Consider the following 20,850-nt stretch of genomic DNA (forward strand, 5'->3'; position numbering starts at 1 on the left):
GGCCTGACCAGGTCTCATGGGGGAGGTACTTTCTTTCTCTCTCTCTGTCTCCCTTTCTCTTTGACTCATGTACACATGCCTTCTAGCATAAAAGAAAAATCAAACAAGACAGTCAGCTCTCCTACAGATAGGCCTCCCTTTAGAGAATAGCTTTGTTAGAAAACTTAAGAATAAACGAAATTCATGTATCTTGAGTCCCACTTTCCCTGAATTATGTAATTATTTTAGATAAGTGATTTAGTAAATGAGATACCTTGTATTTTGGCTTTAGTTTCTCTATTCTCACCTACTCTATATCCATGTTCTGGAAATAGATGCTAAGTACATAGGAGAATCTTGCCATTTGAAGATATTCACAAAAGACCCTATTATAATGTTAGTAATCATTTGGTGTTTATCAGGCAGGTGCTAGACATACTGGCATATTCCAGGGTAGGGGGTACAGCTGGAAGCCCCAGTCTGCCTGGGCAATTTGATCCTACCCTAGGGCAAATTCCTGAGTCCACAGCCCCTTGACTGAAGAGACAGAATTAATTCAGGCTTTTCCCAGGCAGATTGCTCGCCCAGGAATCAGTCTGAAGGGGGGGGGGCAGGACAGTTCCCTTCCAGGTGTTAGAAGCAGCACTTACTCTGTTGGACTGCAGCATCGTCATTCTGGCACCCAATCTCTTCACTCAGTGATAAACCAAGATAGTGCCATTCACAGGCACCAAGCCACCTTGGTGGTGGTGTCCAGGGAAGGTTGTAACTGAAAGCGTCCACCTTTCACTGCTCAGGGCAGACCCAGAGAGGGGGCAGGGTTGCTCTGGCAGGTGGGAAGCTCCAGAAACTACTACTTGGTGGGACTTGGAAGATCAAATGTGACACTTCCCTACCCCTAGCTCTTCCATTTAACTAGAGTGATTTAGTGCTTTTAAAATATATTTTTTTCTTTTCTTTTCTTTTCCTTTTTTTGAGTAAATGAATATCTGAGACACAAATATTACAAAAGAGCACATCTATTGGAAAAGCAGGAAGTACCTGGGAGATCCACCCTCATGGCTTCTGTTTCTAGACAGAGCTCTTAAGCTTGCAGAGACACTTTTGCTAGCAGAGTAAAATGATATTTCCACAGCAGAAGCACCTGAAGGTTTGCTTAAATCTAATTTCTGGGCTCTATCACTAGAATTTGCGAATCAATGTGTCTGAGGTATTGCTGCCGCCATGACCATGACTGATCCATTTATTCGTCATGTTATGAATATAAATTATGTATGTTTTGTTATGTCTGCCATGACTGTAAGTAGATTTTATTGATATGTTTGTTTCTGTCTCCTTTGAACAGGTATTTTGATGTTGGACTGCATAAGTTCTTAATAAGGTAAGCCTGATTATTTTTATTTTCGATATCATTAAATAGCACATCTATGATGGAAGGCTGAAATGGAAGTAAATCTTTACCAAATATCTCGATAAATACTGGCACTCATGTAATTGTCAGGAAAACATTGCCAACACTATGGTTTTTCCTGTCACCCAGAATCACACGTGATTTAATAGTGAGGGACGTCTATGTTTAAAGAGGTTTATGTCTGAGGTGATGGTTATGCAAGATCTTAGACAAGTTTTATTCCTGGAAAAACATAGAAAAATGAAAAGTTTTACATTCAGAAATTAAACAACCCACTTAGCCAATTCTGTGTCCATTGAAATGAATCTTTTTAAACTGAATCTACTGGCTGTTTTACAGTCATGAAGAGACGACCTTGTTCATAAATGAAAGCAGCTACAGATGGCAGTTTCTATGCCAGTTTATTGGTGGTTTTTATGAGTTAGCTTATAGGCATATTAATTTCAGATAACTACTAAATCAAACCGAGATGAAGTGGAAACATACCAGAGATGAATGGTGTTTTTAATAGTGTGCATGCTATTTCTGCTGTCAACTTTATTGTATTTTCTAAATTTTCTATATTGAGCATGTGTTACTCTAATAATGATGAAAACATTTGTTAAAAATGCCTGTCAGGGCAAGTAGGTAGTGTGGTGGTTAAAGGCACTGGATTCCAACATGACCAGCCGTGGTTTGAGTCCTGGACCCAGAGGCTTGCTTTCTCACTTTTCCTTTCTCTCTGTATCTCTCTGGTCAAATTGAAAAATAATAACAAATGAAATTAAATAAATAAATTAATAATTTTTTAAAAAATTTAAAAAGCCTGTCAAAAACGTTAAGGAGGGGCCAGCAGGTGGCATGTTGGTTAATGACACTGGACTCCCACATGACTGACCATGGTTTGAGTCTTGGACCTGGCAGCTTGCTTTCTCACTTCCTCTCTCTCTTTCTCTCAAATTAAAACAAATATTAATAATAAAGTTAGATAAAAAAAATTCTTCAAGAAAACAAAACATAACACGGAGGAAACAATAATGATTGCTAAAGGACTAAAATATAACGATCACAAGGAGACCAGAAATGTAAAGTGATTTGCATTCCTCACACACGTGACTCTAAATGCGAATTGATTCTAATAGTCTGTAAATAAATAATGTGTAGATTAATTGTGATCATAGGGCAGGTGTTGTGATAGCTCAGTTCTCCACAAGATTTGGCCATCTGCCCGGTCTGAGGTCCTCTCTGAGGAGAAAGGTACAACATTTGATCTTAAACCAATAGCATTTCCTCTGTGCTGGACTTCAGGGCTGGCGTTCCAGGAGAAGTGACGCAGACCTTGTCATCTTCTCCAGCCTCATCCAAGGCTGCATGTTAAGATCTACTTGACCTACCTCAGCTACAAGGAATGTGGATTGCCATGGCTTCCTCCAGGATTTCAGACACAGATAATAGCATTGGGAAATCACTACCTTTGATACAGCAAAGGCAAATGCATTTTAGGAGGGACGTAGGGCCAGCCATCACAAGGAAGGTGGACATGAGAGTGTCATATTGAAACTGACTAGGAAAGGCAAAAACAACCCCCCCCCCAAAAAAAAACAAACAACAAAAAAGACAAAAGAAAACAAAAGAAACTGAGCAGTGAAAATTATCTGGGTATATTTCAGGAATGGTTTGGATTTTTAAATTGGTGTCTTCGGCTTTGTGCTTCACCCACGATGATGTCCACATAATGTCTTGTGGGTGATGCAAGGTTGCACTTTTCTTAGCTTTTTCAGTAACTTTCTTGAGGGCAGGGATCATGGCTTAATCATCGATCATTGATTACATTTAGAAACTTATATAGAATCGACCTTCAGCAGACATTTGTGGTAGGAGTGAAAAAAATGAAATGGTACAGGAAGGACAAGGAAAATGAAGATTGAGAAGCTATTTAATAATTTATTCAACAGATAATTATGAAACGTACTATGTGCCACTTAACTTGAATTTATTTAGCTGGGCTATCATTTTCAAAAAGAGATACTCAATTCAAAACTTTCCCTGAAGTTAACACTTGCCAGGTGGTGGTTTGAGTGACTTGAAGTGCGGAAGAGAGGTGGCCTGGCTCTGAGACCTCTTCCCAGCTCTTTCTTTTGGACTGCAGGCAATTCTCTTGCATTGGCTCTATTGGAGGAAGAAAGAGAGTCAGTGGCTCTCATGTAACTGGTGCTGGGATCCCCTTGCCCTGGCAGGTTAGTCAGTGTTCTGTGAAGCAAACAGAGCAGTGAAAGCAAGGCTTTTCTTCCCACCTACTCCCTGAAGTTTTCCCTTCCCTTGCTCTTGGAGGGCTGAGAAAATCAAGAATACTGTCTACCCCACTAGGGGAAGGAGAGGTCAGTCTCCTCTGCTTGCAGGCATTCCCAGTCTCTGGAGTAGGTCTCTTTATCATCGTTCACATGCCTATACTCCACCCTAAGTGAACAATGTAAAGAGTTCTTTATTCTTGGGACCAGCAGTTAGCATAATGGCTATGTCACTGGACTCCCATGTAGTCAACTGCGATTGGAGTCCTGGACCTGGTGGCTTAAACTCAACGTTGGGTGTGTGTGCATGTATGCCCAAGATCCCAAGAGGAGAATGAAGACGGGGATTGCGGTGTGGCCATCCCCCCTGGGGGGTGATTTCTCACTTTCTGTCTCTCTGTCTCTCTTTGTCTTCCTGGTGAGTGCACGCACCCTATAGCAAAAACCTTGAGTTCCTTACTCTTGTCCCGGTTTGGGAGGGGTGAGGAAGGAAAGGCTACAGGGGGTTATCAGAACAGTTTTTCACCTCTTAGTAATCTCAGGGTGAGGGAACCCTCTTTACTTGTAACTCTCTTTGCAAGCTAAGTTGCATATGTGATTGAATGTATAAAAGAAATTGAAAGAAGAAATAAAAAAGAAGAAAAAGAAAAAAATGGAACCTTTCTACTTTCATTTCAGGAGAGGAGGAAAGGAAGGTGACAGGGTAGCTGGTAGAGAGCATGGGTACAGTGGGACTTTTTCTTTCTTTTTCTTTCTTCCTTCCTTTCTTCCTTCCTTCCTTCCTTCCTTCCTTCCTTCCTTCCTTCCTTCCTTCCTTCCTTCCTTCCTTCCTTCCTTCCTTCCTTCTTTCTTTCTTCATTTAACTTGACCAAAGAGAGACAGAGAGAAAGAGAGACTGCAACCCACCAGGTCCAGGACTTGAACTGCAGTCGGCCATGTGGGAATCCAGTGCCTTTAACCACCATGACACCTGCCACCCTCCCCCCCATTTTTAGAGATTTGCTATAGGGTGTGTACACTCACCAGAGAGACACAGAGAGACAGAGAGACTGAAAACAAGAAATTACTCCCAGGGAATGGCCGTGCCACAATCTCTTCTCCTCCATTCTCCTCTCAGGATCTTGGGCATACACTTACATGCATCCAGTGTGAGGTTTAAGAAGCCGTGTCCAGGACTCGAACCGAGGTTCACTATATGGTAATCCAGCAACATGATCATTATGCCACCTGCTGGTCCTGGGAATTTTTTTCATTTTAATAGAAGAAATCTTGTGTTTAGCTACAAGAAGATCTGAAGTGGCTCTTAGACTTAGGGAAAGCAGTTTTCTTTGAGTGGAGAGACGGCAGGTGTGACGGCCAGCAGCAGCAAGAGATCCTTTCATAGCCCCAGAGAGCAGAGGCAGTTTCTTGTAAATGTACCATTAGAGAAAACCTTAAGGGGTTGGAAGAGAGATGGATAGGGTTGGGGTTATACTTAAGGAATTCTCACTCTGTGATGGCTGAAAGAAGAATATGCATTTCCCTTTGTGTAAGAAGAAACACGCAAAAACTTAGCACAATGCTTTTTTTTTTTTTTCCATTTTTAGATTAACTACCTTTATTGGCGCCAACAAACTCTTAATATTTGTAAGGCTTTATTGAATGCTTGATGTTTGGCATAAACTAACTGCAGCATGCCGGAAACTAATCAGCTGCATCTTTCACTCTGATGGAAGTCATGCTGATTTCTCTGGAATGACGTAAATTTCCACAAAGCCCAGAGCTCTATCTGTGATCTCAGGGAGGCAGTTTCATACTCCAGTTTAAGTTGCTGGGGCGTTTCACTGAGCTGTGGGGCAGGAAGGAGCTGTCATGTCTAATGAAATGTGAGCCTTTTTGCTATTGGTGTTTTATGATGACTGTGGGAAAATCCAGTGAATTCAATCGTTCTGTATCTTGTAGAAAGTAAAGGAGAGACTTTTGCTTCTAGGAAGCATTCATCGCAACTCGCCTACTGATAGCCTCAGAAGACTATGGCTGGAACCCTTACTGTGACATTATAAAAGGAATAGGACAAAAGGACTGGCCTAGGGAGAGAGATTATAGAATAAAACAGATCTGTTTCTTCATAGACACTAGGGTGGTTTGTTGAAATTTAGCTTAGGCAAGAAAGTGAAAACAAGGGATCAGCAGTTGGTGTAATGGCTATGTCGCTGAACTCCCACGTAGCTGATGGCAGATCGAGTCCTGGACCCAGTGGCTTAAACTCACACTGGGCACTTGTGCATGCGTGCCCAAGATCTTGAGAGGAGAATGGAGGAGAAGGGATTGCAGCGTGGCCATCCCCCCTGGGGGTGTGATTTCTCACTTTCTATCTCTCTGTCTCTCTCTGTCTTTCTGGCGAGTGCACGTGCCCTATAATAAAAACCTCTCCAAAAAAAGAAGAAGAAGAAAAGAAGAAGAAGAAGAAGAAGAAGAAGAAGAAGAAGAAGAAGAAGAAGAAGAAGAAGAAGAAGAAGAAGAAGAAGAAGAAAGAAAGAAAGTAAAAACAAAACAAAAAAATTGCAATTTTTTGCTTTTTGCAGACAGGCGTTTTTCATCTTACCCAATGTTATAGCAATTTCTATCCCTTTTAAGATGGAAGGAATATACCTGACCTCACTTACATGTGGAATCTAGAAAAATTGAACCCCAGAGGTCAACAGGTGGTGTAGTGATTAGGGCACTGGACTCCCACCTAGCCAACCACGGTTAGAGTCCCACACCCAGCAGTTTGAAAGTCATGCCAGGTGCATGTGCATGTGTAACCAAAATCTCAGGAGGAGAATGGAAAGGAAGGGATTGTGGTGTGGCCATCAGCCCTGAAGGTGATTTCTCTCTCTCTTTCTTTCTCTGGCGAGTATACATGCCATATGGCAGAAACCTTAAAAAACAAAACAAAACGCTAAACCCCTAAAGCAGAGAGTACAGTAGTGGTTACCAGAGGCTGGTGGTGGGGACTAAGGAGATATTGGTCAGAAAGTACAAAATTTCAATTTGATGCCAGGAATAAATTCAAGAGGTTTGTTGTGCAATAAGGTGACTATAGTTAATAACAATGAATTATATACTTGAACATTGTTGAGAGACTAGATTTTTTAGTGTGCTTGCTACAAAATATAGTGTGTGGGATAATACATGTGTTAATAGTGCACTTCAGTGATTCTGCAAATGTAAATATTTCAAAACATATCATGCACCATGAACTTCAATTGTCAATGAAATATTATTAAATTTTTTAAAAGATGGATATATATTGATTGCTTTGCTCATACTTCCTTTCTCCCAGTCTGTTTCTTTCTAAGCACCTTGGGAGGGGGAAATAGCTTTTTTTGGGGGGGGGTATTTTTATTTTTATTTATTTATATTTATTTATTTTTGCCAGAGGGAATGTGCACTTGAGAGAGAGAGAGAAGGCCCCTCAGTGGGGAATGGTCATGCCACAATCCCAGTTCTTGGATGTCTTCCTCCCGTTGGGATTCTGGGCATGCACATATATGCACTAGGCATGTTTTTTAAGCTACCAGGTCTGATACTCCAACCATGAAGTCATCTTGGGATCCAGCTCCCATAACCACTGGGCTGTGGGCTGGCCCTGGGTGGGAGTATGGTTTTAAGTGATCTAGATGCCATCATGCCTTTTAAAGAGGACCTAGTACCATCCTCTCTCAGCTCCTCTGAAACATTAAATTTTCCAACTTCCCTTTTTACATTTTTTTTCGTTGCTCTTATGCTAATAAAGTTAAAAATCAGAAAATATTCACTTGTATTTTATTTTCAATAGCATTTATATTGAACTCTTAATCCATTTGAAATCTTATTTCAAATAAGAATGTAGTTTTTTAACTAGCAAAATACATTTCTGTATCACCACTTTCCATATTTATTCCATGTATGGTTCATCAGAGCCACTACTTTGGTCTAATGAGAATGTATTGATATCCCCTTAGGACTACCAGAATCGTGAGGGTTGTGCCATTAACATTTCTTAGGCAGTTAGAAAAAGGCAGTGAGCCTCTGGCCTGGCCCTAAAGCTATTGAGATTTCTGGAGTCAGTGTGGTCCTTAGAAGATGACTCCCTTTCCATAAGTGAGCAGATGCTGCCTATGTAGGAGGGTGTTCAATACACTGCAGATTCCGTCCCATATAAATGCTAACATTTATACAAAGCAGCCTGTGCCCTTTTGAAGCATGATTTTTTTGTGATAAGAGAAAAGGTAGGTAGGATTGGCTGCTCATTTTTCCTTAGTGTCTTTTGTTCTTCTTGAGGTTGGTCCAGGCACTCCACTAGAATCAGGAGTCTTTGAATTGCCAGAAAGCCAGCCAATTTCAGTGATATGGGAATGGATGGTTTACTCATTTCTGACACGGTCAAAACTAATATCTCCTGTTTGTGGCTTTTTCTCACTAGTACCCTATTCTATTACTATTATTGTTGTTGTTGTTGTTATTGCTATAGGGCACATGCGCTCACTGGAGAGATAGAGAGACAGAAAGCAAGAAATCACCCGCCCCCAGGGAGATGGCCACACCACAGTCCCTTCTCCATTTTCCCCTCAGGATCTTGGGCATGCATATACAAGTACTCAGTGTGTTTTAAGTTGCCTGGCCCGGATCTCAACTGTGGTCAACTACATGGGAGTCCAGTGACGTAACCATTAATCCCTCCACTGGTCCCTGGTTCCCTATTCTTGACCCATTTCTAAAACCAGCCCTACAACAGAGTAGAAGTGATTCTTGAGCTACAAAACATTGGGGTTTTGACCTTTTAAAATGGCAGTGTAATACTTTTTTGAGAGAGTTTTTTTTTTTTTTTTTTTTTTGGCTATAGAGCATGTGTGCTTGCCAGAGAGACCATTTCACATTCTCCTTTTATTCAGTCTCCTCTCAGAATTTTGGGCACACACACACACATGTGCCCAGTGTGAGTTTTAAGCCACCGGGTCTGGAACTTGAACTGTGATTGATCATATGGGGGTCTAGTAACATAATTATTACGCCATCTGCTGGTCTCCATGGTGTAATCATAATTATTATGCCATCTGCTGGTCCCCATGGTGTAAGTTTTAACTTTCTTTGTCTTGGATACTATGCAGTCTATGGTTAATGGAGGGCTTCCTGGTACTGATGAAGAAGTCTGCCCGCTACCATCTGAAGTCTGTCTTGGAGTATGTACACTATGAGAGGTCCAAAAAAGTTTGCCTTAAATCTTTAAGAAGTTGGGTGGCCAAATGAAGGATTAACTATAGTTAAAGGACCCCTCCCCCCTGCCCCAAGAAAAAGGAAGATGAGCCGCTTTCTTTCCTGGATACTTTTAGGACGATTTAAGGCCCATTTGGGCTCTGAATTGCTTTGGAAACAGAAATTAAAGAGGGGTAGGCAGGCAAAAGACCAAGACAGTAATAGGAAGATAATTAGTGTCTGTCTTCAGTCTAACAGCTTAGAAACAGCTAAAACACATGCATGTTCTGTGTCTATCAAGAAAGAAATATGTGCATATTTTACAACATATACCCAAAGGTAATAATGCAGAGGCAAAAATAATTATTTTGTCATATAAGATTTAAAATTTTGTATTTTGCAAATGTAACAATAGAAGTCAACTTCCGTTTGCCTAACTAGATACTTGTTTTCTTTATTCATGATATAGCAGGTGCATGCATATGTGAGAAAGAGGAAAAAAGAAAAAGAGAGAGAGAGAAATGAGACCCTCTGCAGAGTCTGAGCATGCTACAATCCCTTTCCTTCAGTCCTCCAGCCTGACTTGGGCTCTTAAGCATGTGCCTGGTGTGTTTGAGGGATTTGAACCATGGTTGGCATGTGGGATCAACTTTTCTTGAGCAGTGTATCACCCTATACTAGGAGTCTGCCCAAAGTAAATAAATTTCAGTAGTGACATTAAAAAGTGAACACGTTTATGAAAACATCGGCCCCCCCCCCAGGTGAATCTGAGGTCTGTGTTTTTGCAGCCCTCGTTAGGCAGTGTTGATCATCACTTAGTGGCAAGCAGAGGGGGAAAGGGGCCCCCAAGGGAGTCCCTGGCTTTCTTTCATTCCTGCCTGCTGTAACCTCATCCCCCGTGAAGGGACTGCAGTATCCTAGTTTTCTTTTAAACCTTCCATTAATTCCACTTGTGTTATAGAAAAACCAGAAACTAATGATGTGTGTGGTGTTCCTGTAATAAAGTGTTTTAAATAAAGAAAGTAGAAGGTGTGAGTGAAAACAAACAAACAAACAAACAAAAAACCCCAAAAAACAGATTCCTAAACAGGCCCTGCAGAGGCAGTTAATGAAAATGCAGGCAGGATGCTTCCACGAGGCTGTCCCCTCTTCTGTCATTGTCCCTGTGGTTAATCAGCTTGCAAATCCTACTGGAGTTCTCTCCTTAACATCTCTCACTTCTACCCTTCCCTTTCGTTCTGGAGAAAAAAAATACAGGTGATTCTCGAATTATGATGGGTTATGTCCCAGTAAACCCACCATAAGTTGAAAATATCCTAAGTTGGAAATAGATTTAATATACTCAAGCTACCAAACATCACAACTTAGCCCAGCCTATGTTAAGGTGCTCAGAACACTTATATTAGCCTATGGTGGGTGAAATCATCTATCAAGAACACAAAGCCTATTATATAATGAAGTGTTGGGTGTGCCCTGTAATTTATTGAACACTGAGAGTGAAAAGCAGAATGGGCACTTGGAGTATGGTTTCTACGGAATGCCTATCCCTTTTCCACCATCATAAAGTTGAAAACTTGGTTATGTGAGATGACTAAGTTCCAGCGCTCTCCAGCCCAACATTGTGCCTGTAGCTAACACTGTATTGTATACCTGAAAACTGGTAAGCATCCTTACCACAATCAAAATTAAACAGGGGGTGGAAACAAGGAAGCACTATGATGTGATGGAGGGTGCAGGTGTGAGTGGTGAGGTTGATAGGATGGGCAGGAGGGCCTCTGAGGTGGTAGGGAAGGCTGAGATGAGAGATGAGTGACCAGAATCTGAGGTCGGCAGGGGCAGATCTTGGGGAGACTGTTTCAGGCAGAGGGAAGGGCAAGGCCAACGTCCTGGTGATGAGAAAGAGCTGTGTGAGGAATAGAAGCAAAGCCTGGGTCCAGGAAGAGCCTGGAGGAGGCCATAGCCAGACTGTGGTGAGGATGGGTTCCACTTTAAATGCAAGAGGACCCCATGGAGGCATTTAAGAGGCACATGAAGATCTATTATATGTGTTTTAAAAGTCACTCTCTATTCAATGGGAATTGTATGCAATTGGGAGTTTTTGAGTCTCAGCCATTACCGTGCTCCTGAGCTGTGAGCTGGAGCGTGGTGGCCCTGGTCTATTCTTGCTTCCCAGAGAGGTTTCTCTGGCAACCAGCTGCGGTGGAAGCCACTCTGCATTGGGTAATGATAGCCCTAAAATACCCGTTTGTTTGCTCAGTGTGTTGTAAAGATATAATTACGCACGTGAACACTCACTTGGAGGCAGCTAAGTGATGGTGGGTCATGTTGACAGGCTGTCTCCAGAAGCATCGATGTCTGGGGAGAGCTGCAAGTTGACGTGAGGTGGGGATTTGCAGCTTTCTCCCAGTGATGAGTAACCATCTTCTGAGCTCGCTGTAAGCTTAAGCTGAGACGTCTCTGTTTCTCCTCTCTCGGCCATTAGTGGGGCCTCAGTTCTTAACCCTTGGCACTCCCATCTTGGTGCCTGCTCCCTTTAGATGTCAGAGGCCTTTAAATCACAGCTCTGGCAGCCTGGTGCTGCCTGGACAGAACTCTGTCTGGCTCACCTGAGATCTGTCCCATCATAATGTGCTGATGTAGTCTCCCTTTTATTGTCAAAACCAAATCTCCTGTGGCCAGTCAGTGACAGTGCAGTGTGATGGTAGATCTGCATGGGAAGGCCCCAGGTTCATGTCCCAGGACCTGCCTGTACATGCCGAATGTGTGTATGCCCGTGATTGGGCTGGCTAAAGCTGGGGTGGGTTGCGGTGTGAAGACCCAGTTTGGGGTGTCTAGCACACAGGGGCTCTCTCTCTCTCTCTCTCTCTCAGAGGAAATAAATAAACTTAAAGTCTTTTCCTAGCTTCTCCCATCACGGGCATAGTCAACATCTGAGTCGATGTGCCTTGTCCCTCAGGCAAACACTTGGGTGATTTTTTACCCTTTTTCTTTTCTTTCCTTGGTAGGATGGAAGGGTTTTACTGATTATGCCCCACAGTTCCTTAATTTTCAGTTCATAGATGATTTCTCTGATCCACTCCTCACTCTGATCCTCCTGCTATCACTTTTGAGGAAAAACTTGATAAAGTTTTTCATCTTCAAGGTTATGCTATATTTGGCTTTGTTAACTAGAAAATTCAGGCTTAAAAAACAAATAAACAAACAAAAAACCCCAAAACTAAAAGAAGCTGTCTGCACTCTGAGAGTTGAAATGCATAATGGAATTCCCATCATATTTACATGGCTTCAGTCTATGCAGTTGTTCCTGTAAATAAGTATATCTTCTTTAAAAATGAAAAAGAGGTCCCGGGGGCTTAATTGAGACATTTGCAATGTAAGAACATATTGTTAAATGTAAGCAAGCTCCGTGCCAGAGATGCTGAGGGCCAAGACCAGCGCTGAGGTCTCAGTCTTCAACCAGTGCCAATGGGTTGTTTCCTCGACAGGCCCTTCGTTAAGTGTTGCTGCCTTCTTCTGAGTTCTCTTACTGGTGCATGGGGAGTGTCTTCCCTCGTCGAGCCGCTGCACCAGGCAGAAGCTGGAAACTCTTTCCTTCCTTGCAGCAAAGGTCTCAGATCCCCTGAGCTCAAGACTTAGATTCTAAAGAGAATGACAGGTGGGTGGTGGTGGGACTTGGGGTGCTTTTTGGTAGCAGCAGCAACACCCCTTTAAGTGGCAAAGGTCCCAGGGTGGAACCTCATGCCCAGGACCCTTTTTCAGAGCCCAGGGACAGAGGTGGTAGTCTCCTCAATGGAGCAGTTTAGATTGCATTGTCCCCAAGCCTGACTTGGAGGCCCTCTCAGAGACTGTGCAAGCCTTCTAGCCTTCCTTCATAAATACCTTTCATGGTTAAGCTAACTGGAGTGGGTTCTGCTATTTGCAGCTTAGACAACCAGTCTAGTTACTTGTTTGATGGATGATGGGGGAGTGTGTGGTCTTTGGTTGACTTTGCCCATGCACTGCTTTAGTTCCACACCCCAGAATTAGACACAGTTGCAGCTATTTTTGTCCAAGAAACAGAAGCAGCCTGCAAAGGGAAAGGGCATTGGATCAGACACAGAAGACCAAGGCTCCAGTCTGCCTGCCCTCTCTCTCCACGATCATTTTGTGCAAGTCACGTCTCCTATATGGACCTTAGTTTTCTTATTTGTGAGATGAGAGAATTATACCAGATGATGCTAAAGTCTCTTCTCTTCACAGCCTCTGATGAGCAGCGTTGGTGTTCCTTTCTAATATTAGAAAGCATCTTCTGTTGTCTAGATTTGTGCTAGCCGGTACAGTAGCTATTGACCACATGTGGCTCTTTCAATTTAACTTAATTAAAATTCAGTAAAATGCCTGAAATACTGTGAATTAATTGTGCCCTAAAATGCCAGGATGAAAATGGAAGAGAAGGGATTATGGCATGGCCATACTCTCCTACCCACCACCCAGAGGGTGAATTCTCTCTGTCTCTCTCTCTGTCTGTCTGTCTCTCTCTCTCTCCAACAAGTGCATGTACCCTATGGCAAAAAATAAAAGTTCCCAGCACATAGCTCCCTAAAACCTTGTAGGTATAGGTATACTCAGAGAACTTTTGGTTCTGATATTTGGTCTTCAAGAGACTCTTTCTTTCTATTATTTGGTCTTTGACCTAAGTTTCTGACACACAGCTCCTAAGTCCTTTGATTTTCTTTCTTTTTTTTTTTTCCTTTTTGAAGAGATTTTTGCTTATAGTGCATGTGTGTTCATCAGAGAGAGAGAGAGAGACAGAAAGCAAGAAATCATTTCCCCAGGGGGGATGGCCACGCCGCAATCCCTTGTCCTCCATTGTCCTCTGGGGATTTTAGCACTCATGGCCACGTGCCTGCATGAGTTTCAAGCCTCAGGATCTGGGACTTGAACCATAGTTGGCCATGTGGGAGTCCGGCAACATAACCTTTATGTCATCTGCTGGTCACAAGACCTTTGGCTTTCCTAAGTGATAGATTTAGATGTCAGAGGCCTTTAAATCACAGCTCTGGCAGCCTGGTGCTGCCTGGACAGAACTCTGTCTGGCTCACCTGAGATCTGTCCCATCATAATGTGCTGATGTAGTCTCCCTTTTATTGTCAAAACCAAATCTCCTGTGGCCAGTCAGTGACAGTGCAGTGTGATGGTAGATCTGCATGGGAAGGCCCCAGGTTCATGTCCCAGGACCTGCCTGTACATGCCGAATGTGTGTATGCCCGTGATTGGGCTGGCTAAAGCTGGGGTGGGTTGCGGTGTGAAGACCCAGTTTGGGGTGTCTAGCACACAGGGGCTCTCTCTCTCTCTCTCTCTCTCAGAGGAAATAAATAAACTTAAAGTCTTTTCCTAGCTTCTCCCATCACGGGCATAGTCAACATCTGAGTCGATGTGCCTTGTCCCTCAGGCAAACACTTGGGTGATTTTTTACCCTTTTTCTTTTCTTTCCTTGGTAGGATGGAAGGGTTTTACTGATTATGCCCCACAGTTCCTTAATTTTCAGTTCATAGATGATTTCTCTGATCCACTCCTCACTCTGATCCTCCTGCTATCACTTTTGAGGAAAAACTTGATAAAGTTTTTCATCTTCAAGGTTATGCTATATTTGGCTTTGTTAACTAGAAAATTCAGGCTTAAAAAACAAATAAACAAACAAAAAACCCCAAAACTAAAAGAAGCTGTCTGCACTCTGAGAGTTGAAATGCATAATGGAATTCCCATCATATTTACATGGCTTCAGTCTATGCAGTTGTTCCTGTAAATAAGTATATCTTCTTTAAAAATGAAAAAGAGGTCCCGGGGGCTTAATTGAGACATTTGCAATGTAAGAACATATTGTTAAATGTAAGCAAGCTCCGTGCCAGAGATGCTGAGGGCCAAGACCAGCGCTGAGGTCTCAGTCTTCAACCAGTGCCAATGGGTTGTTTCCTCGACAGGCCCTTCGTTAAGTGTTGCTGCCTTCTTCTGAGTTCTCTTACTGGTGCATGGGGAGTGTCTTCCCTCGTCGAGCCGCTGCACCAGGCAGAAGCTGGAAACTCTTTCCTTCCTTGCAGCAAAGGTCTCAGATCCCCTGAGCTCAAGACTTAGATTCTAAAGAGAATGACAGGTGGGTGGTGGTGGGACTTGGGGTGCTTTTTGGTAGCAGCAGCAACACCCCTTTAAGTGGCAAAGGTCCCAGGGTGGAACCTCATGCCCAGGACCCTTTTTCAGAGCCCAGGGACAGAGGTGGTAGTCTCCTCAATGGAGCAGTTTAGATTGCATTGTCCCCAAGCCTGACTTGGAGGCCCTCTCAGAGACTGTGCAAGCCTTCTAGCCTTCCTTCATAAATACCTTTCATGGTTAAGCTAACTGGAGTGGGTTCTGCTATTTGCAGCTTAGACAACCAGTCTAGTTACTTGTTTGATGGATGATGGGGGAGTGTGTGGTCTTTGGTTGACTTTGCCCATGCACTGCTTTAGTTCCACACCCCAGAATTAGACACAGTTGCAGCTATTTTTGTCCAAGAAACAGAAGCAGCCTGCAAAGGGAAAGGGCATTGGATCAGACACAGAAGACCAAGGCTCCAGTCTGCCTGCCCTCTCTCTCCACGATCATTTTGTGCAAGTCACGTCTCCTATATGGACCTTAGTTTTCTTATTTGTGAGATGAGAGAATTATACCAGATGATGCTAAAGTCTCTTCTCTTCACAGCCTCTGATGAGCAGCGTTGGTGTTCCTTTCTAATATTAGAAAGCATCTTCTGTTGTCTAGATTTGTGCTAGCCGGTACAGTAGCTATTGACCACATGTGGCTCTTTCAATTTAACTTAATTAAAATTCAGTAAAATGCCTGAAATACTGTGAATTAATTGTGCCCTAAAATGCCAGGATGAAAATGGAAGAGAAGGGATTATGGCATGGCCATACTCTCCTACCCACCACCCAGAGGGTGAATTCTCTCTGTCTCTCTCTCTGTCTGTCTGTCTCTCTCTCTCTCCAACAAGTGCATGTACCCTATGGCAAAAAATAAAAGTTCCCAGCACATAGCTCCCTAAAACCTTGTAGGTATAGGTATACTCAGAGAACTTTTGGTTCTGATATTTGGTCTTCAAGAGACTCTTTCTTTCTATTATTTGGTCTTTGACCTAAGTTTCTGACACACAGCTCCTAAGTCCTTTGATTTTCTTTCTTTTTTTTTTTTCCTTTTTGAAGAGATTTTTGCTTATAGTGCATGTGTGTTCATCAGAGAGAGAGAGAGAGACAGAAAGCAAGAAATCATTTCCCCAGGGGGGATGGCCACGCCGCAATCCCTTGTCCTCCATTGTCCTCTGGGGATTTTAGCACTCATGGCCACGTGCCTGCATGAGTTTCAAACCTCAGGATCTGGGACTTGAACCATAGTTGGCCATGTGGAAGTCCGGCAACATAACCTAGATTTTTGCTTATAGTGCATGTGTGTTCATCAGAGAGAGAGAGAGAGACAGAAAGCAAGAAATCATTTCCCCAGGGGGGATGGCCACGCCGCAATCCCTTGTCCTCCATTGTCCTCTGGGGATTTTAGCACTCATGGCCACGTGCCTGCATGAGTTTCAAGCCTCAGGATCTGGGACTTGAACCATAGTTGGCCATGTGGGAGTCCGGCAACATAACCTTTATGTCATCTGCTGGTCACAAGACCTTTGGCTTTCCTAAGTGATAGAAGCATCTTATACAGAGCTCCTGAATCCCTGGGAACTTCCTGGGTGATAGGAGAAGCCTTTGTTCTAATGAGCTGAGTCTTGATGGGATCCTGGATAGCCTGAGGATGGGAGCTGGCTGCCAGAGGAACCAACTATGTGATAAGGGTTGGAACTCTCAGACCTCCTGCCCCCATCTCCCACCCCAGGTGACTCTTGGGAGGGAAAAGGGTTGAAGTTTGAGTTGATTGTCAGTGATATGATCAGTCATGCCTATGTAATTAGGTCTCCATAAAAACCCCAAAGGACAGGGCTTGGGGAGCTTTTGGTCAACTGAACACATGGGGGAGCCCAGAGGGTGGTGCTCCCAGAGAGGATGAAAGCTTCCTGATCTTTCCCTTATACCTTGTCCTCCACATCTCCTCTGTCTGACTTTTCTTTTGTGTCCTTTGTTGCATCCTTCATGCTAAAGACAAGTAAGTGTTTCCTTCAGTTCTGTGAACTGTCCTGGTAAATTAAACCCAAGAGGGAAGTCTTGGGAATTCCAATTTATAGCCTATTGGTCAGAAGCACAGGTCACAACCTTGAGCTTGTGATTAGCATCTCTGGTGGGGGCAGTGTTGGGGACTAAGCTCTCAACTCTGGCATCTGACACTATCTCCAGGTAGATATAGTGTCGGAATTGAATTGAAGTGGAAGACCCCCCAGCCAGCATTGCCTGGAGAATTGATTGATTGATTGCTTGGTATGTGGGCAGAAACCTTCACACATTAGGTCATAGATGTGTTCTGTGTTGAGTGTTGCTTATTCCTCTCTCAATAATGACAAATTCAGCTCTTCTGTTGTAGTAGCACAGTTTATGTGCTCACTGGCCATGTTGGCTACTGGCTGTCATACTGAGCAATATAGAGAGCTTTCCTGTCATTGCAGGAGCTCTCTTGGATGGCTCTGGTCTGGCTTATGATGCAATCCACCTACTTTCCCAAAGAAATACTGGGTGCTCTGTTCTGTTTCTAGCTGCCTGCTTGAATCATCTGCAAACCACCTTATTTGCCACGCAGCTTGCCTCAGACAAAACTGACTTCTTCCTCTGACTTCTTCCCCCCATGCCTCAACCTACTCGTACCCCAGCTCAGAGACTGGTACTCACCCACACCAATCACGGTAGAAACCTCAGGGTTATCCTGGAAATTTCCCTCTTCCTCATTGCCTGTGCTTTGATTTCCAATTCTGTCAGTTCCTCCTATTAAATATTCATTGAACATGCCCTGTTTCCTCGTTCCTATTATGTACACTATTGAGGCTTCTCTCAGTTTTCTGTTGCCTTTTACTGTGAATCTCGTCTTTAGTTTCTTCCTCGTTCCAGTGTGTCCCCTCAGTCCCCAGCCAGCAGTGATAAATCACAGCAAGCTTAAAAACAAGCAGGCCCAGTCATGGTGACACAGGTGGGAGCACACTGCTGTGTAATACTGGAGCCAAATGGGAAGGTCCCAGGTTTGGATTCTGGGCTGACCAGAAGATACCTAGCTAGCAGAGGGTGGAGGGAGATTACATGGCGAGACTCTGTCAAGGAGTACCTCCCTTGCTTTCTCTCAAGAAATAAATAATAAGCTGAACAAAAAACAAACAAGCAAAGAGTGGGTTTCGTTAGTTACTCTTTGCCTTTCCAGTCATACACTCAAGACCTTTTCCAGACTTAGTAACTCTCATCCCCACGAGCAGTCCTTTTTACACTTCTATTCCCTGAGTAAGCCAGCCCCTCCCACTCTCTTGTCTCTTGAATGTACTTTGTTACCTTGTCCTGCACAGGCATCTCAGCAGCCAGGCCAGGAGCCCCCTCTTCTGTAGAGCTCTTGCTGGTTCCCTGGGAGAGTCCAGTGTTCCCACGGATCAGGCTGTGCTCTCTGGCCTTGCTCACAGCAGTGCCGTCCCACTGCTGGAGTCTGAATGTTGGTTACATTATAGTTGATGGAATGACCAATGTAAAGCTCAGTGCTTCACAGTCTCATCTGTAAAATGGCTATTTCACATGATACCTACTCCATGGGGTCTTCTAAGAACTAAATAAAAGTATACTTAAGTGTTTAAATAGGCCCCTGAAGGTCAGAACCATGGGCTGACCTGGTCCTACATTTTTCTCTGGGTGCCTGCAGAGGATGGTGTGCCCCCGGATGGATGCTAACGCGTGGAGGTGGCTTACTGGGCTCTGGCTCAAGCCACCTCTGGCACATACTTGCTGTGTGACTAAATTGCAAGTTATTAAATATCCTGGCTCTAGTTTCCCTGTGTGTGAAATGGAGACATTGTCACCTTGAAGAGAAAAGTCAGACACTTTGAAAATGACTAATTGAATGAAGCAAATGGACAAATACCAAGTGGGAGAGAGCAATCACTGTAAGTGCATGAATCTATTCATTTATTCATGAGATGACGTTTACCGCCTACCATGGGCTGGAAACCCTACTTTTACTTGGGACACAGTAGTGACCAAAGAGGAGACGTGCTTCCTGCCCCATGGAGCTCATGGTCTGGGTGTCAGATAATCATTCACATATGTACAAAGCTAACAACCAGCAGTTCTAAGAGGGAGAGACATGTGGGCTTACAAGTATGTGTCACAGGCCACCTAACCCCGGTGGGACAGGGAATAGTTACTGGGAAGATTCCCCCAGTGTGCAACAAAGGGAAAAGCACATTTAAAATCCTGTGGTAGGAGGAACAGATGGAAATTGTAGGGGGAAGAACAGAAAGAAGTCCTTGTGGCTGGAGCACAAAGATTAAGGGACACAGTGAGGCTGTGAGATGGTCCTGGGTCACTCTATGCAAGGCCTTAAATGCTATTTTATTTTGCTATAGTTTTAGAGAGATTTTTGCCATAGGACCTGTGCACTCGCTAGAGAGGCAGAGAGAGACAGAGAGGCAGAAAGAGCGAAATTACCCTCTGGGGGGTGGCCATGCTGCAGTCCCTTCTCCTCCATTCTTCTCTTGGGATTTTGGGCACGCATGCAAATGAGCCTGGTGTGAGTTTTAAGCCGCTGGGTCAGGACTTGAACTGCAGTCGACTATGTGGGAGTCCAGTGATGTAACCATTATACCATCTGCTGGTCCTTTGAATGCTATTTTAAAGATAGAAATCAGCCTTAGATTATAAGCAGTATCTTTGAAGTGGGTGACTAAGGAATTTTCTGGGGGAAGTGTAGCTATAGTTAAATATCATCTATGCATTTGTGCCTTAGCATGTCTAAGATTCTCACTTAGAAAGTAGAATTAACATACTAAAGGGAAGAAGCTTTCAACAGAAAATGTATAGTGTTGGGTCCAACAGGTGGTGTAGTGGTTAAAGTGCTAGACCCTCACATGGCCAATCTCAGTTTGAGTCTTGAACCTGGCGGCTTGAAACTCACTCCAGGTACGTGTGTAATCCCAAGAGGAGAATGGAGAAGGGATTGTGGCATGGCCATCCCTCCCCACGGGAGAGGTGATTTCTTGCTTTCTGTCTCTCTCTCTCTCTCTCCCTCCAGTGAATGCACATGCCCTTATAGCAAAAATCTCTCAAAAAAGAAAAAGAAAATGGCTAGTGTTACCTGTGGATTAGTATGCGAGAGTGGAAGGACATGTCAAGTTGGGTACCACTAATCTGTTAACAGTGATGATACCAGTGTTTGTGATGAGGTACGTTTCTGTATTAATTAGGGCAGATTCATTTACATTCAGATATCCTCTCCTGAATGAGAAAAATGTGTGACAGTACAGTCAGTGAGCTGCAAATCGGGCATATCCTGCAGTCTATAGGAATAAGGAGTTGTTGAGGTACCAGGTAATAGGCGTGATGCTGTGAGTCTTCACCTGTTTTGAGGGACTGTCAAAATCTGTGTGTGCTCTTGGGAATGTATCACCCCCAGGAACATCACCGATTAATAAGAGCAGGTTCCAAATGTGGGTGGTTCCAGATGTTGGTCAACACAAAAGATCAAGTGTTTTGCGATGAGGGTGTGTGTCTCTAGGATGAGGTACATCAAACAGAACTTGGAATGAAGCAGGCTGTGAGGAATGAGGTCCACTTTTGTAGGGGAGAAGCTTGGTAGAGCATCAGCCTGGTATCCAGAGATCACCATTTGCTGAAACTTGAGTAAAATTTGCTTCCTGAGAGTAGTGGGTATTTGTTTCAAACTCTTGCTGTTCAGCGCCTTTTGAACATTTTTCTGGCATTTGGAGGGCATTTCTAGCATTATGAACTCTTATCTTTTCAAAGTATAAGTCAAAAAGTCACTTTCTGGGCTTCTCTTGAAGCTAGTACCTAATCCCTGCCACCCAGC

At 43.5% G+C, this 20,850-nt stretch overlaps 1 protein-coding gene across 2 annotated transcripts in view; it reads left to right on the forward strand.

Annotated features, from left to right (window-relative positions):
* Window positions 1-20,850, forward strand: part of HHAT (hedgehog acyltransferase) — a 204,951-nt gene that overhangs the window by 164,422 nt on the left and 19,679 nt on the right. For both annotated transcript variants that reach the window (XM_006159340.3, XM_006159339.2), the window contains one exon: window positions 1,325-1,360. In XM_006159340.3, the coding sequence (XP_006159402.1) occupies window positions 1,325-1,360 (36 nt within the window). The remainder of the gene's footprint in view (window positions 1-1,324; window positions 1,361-20,850) is intronic.

Source organism: Tupaia chinensis, unplaced genomic scaffold (genome assembly GCF_000334495.1).
Source record: "Tupaia chinensis unplaced genomic scaffold, TupChi_1.0 Scaffold000627_1, whole genome shotgun sequence".
Taxonomy (NCBI): Eukaryota; Metazoa; Chordata; class Mammalia; order Scandentia; family Tupaiidae; genus Tupaia; species Tupaia belangeri.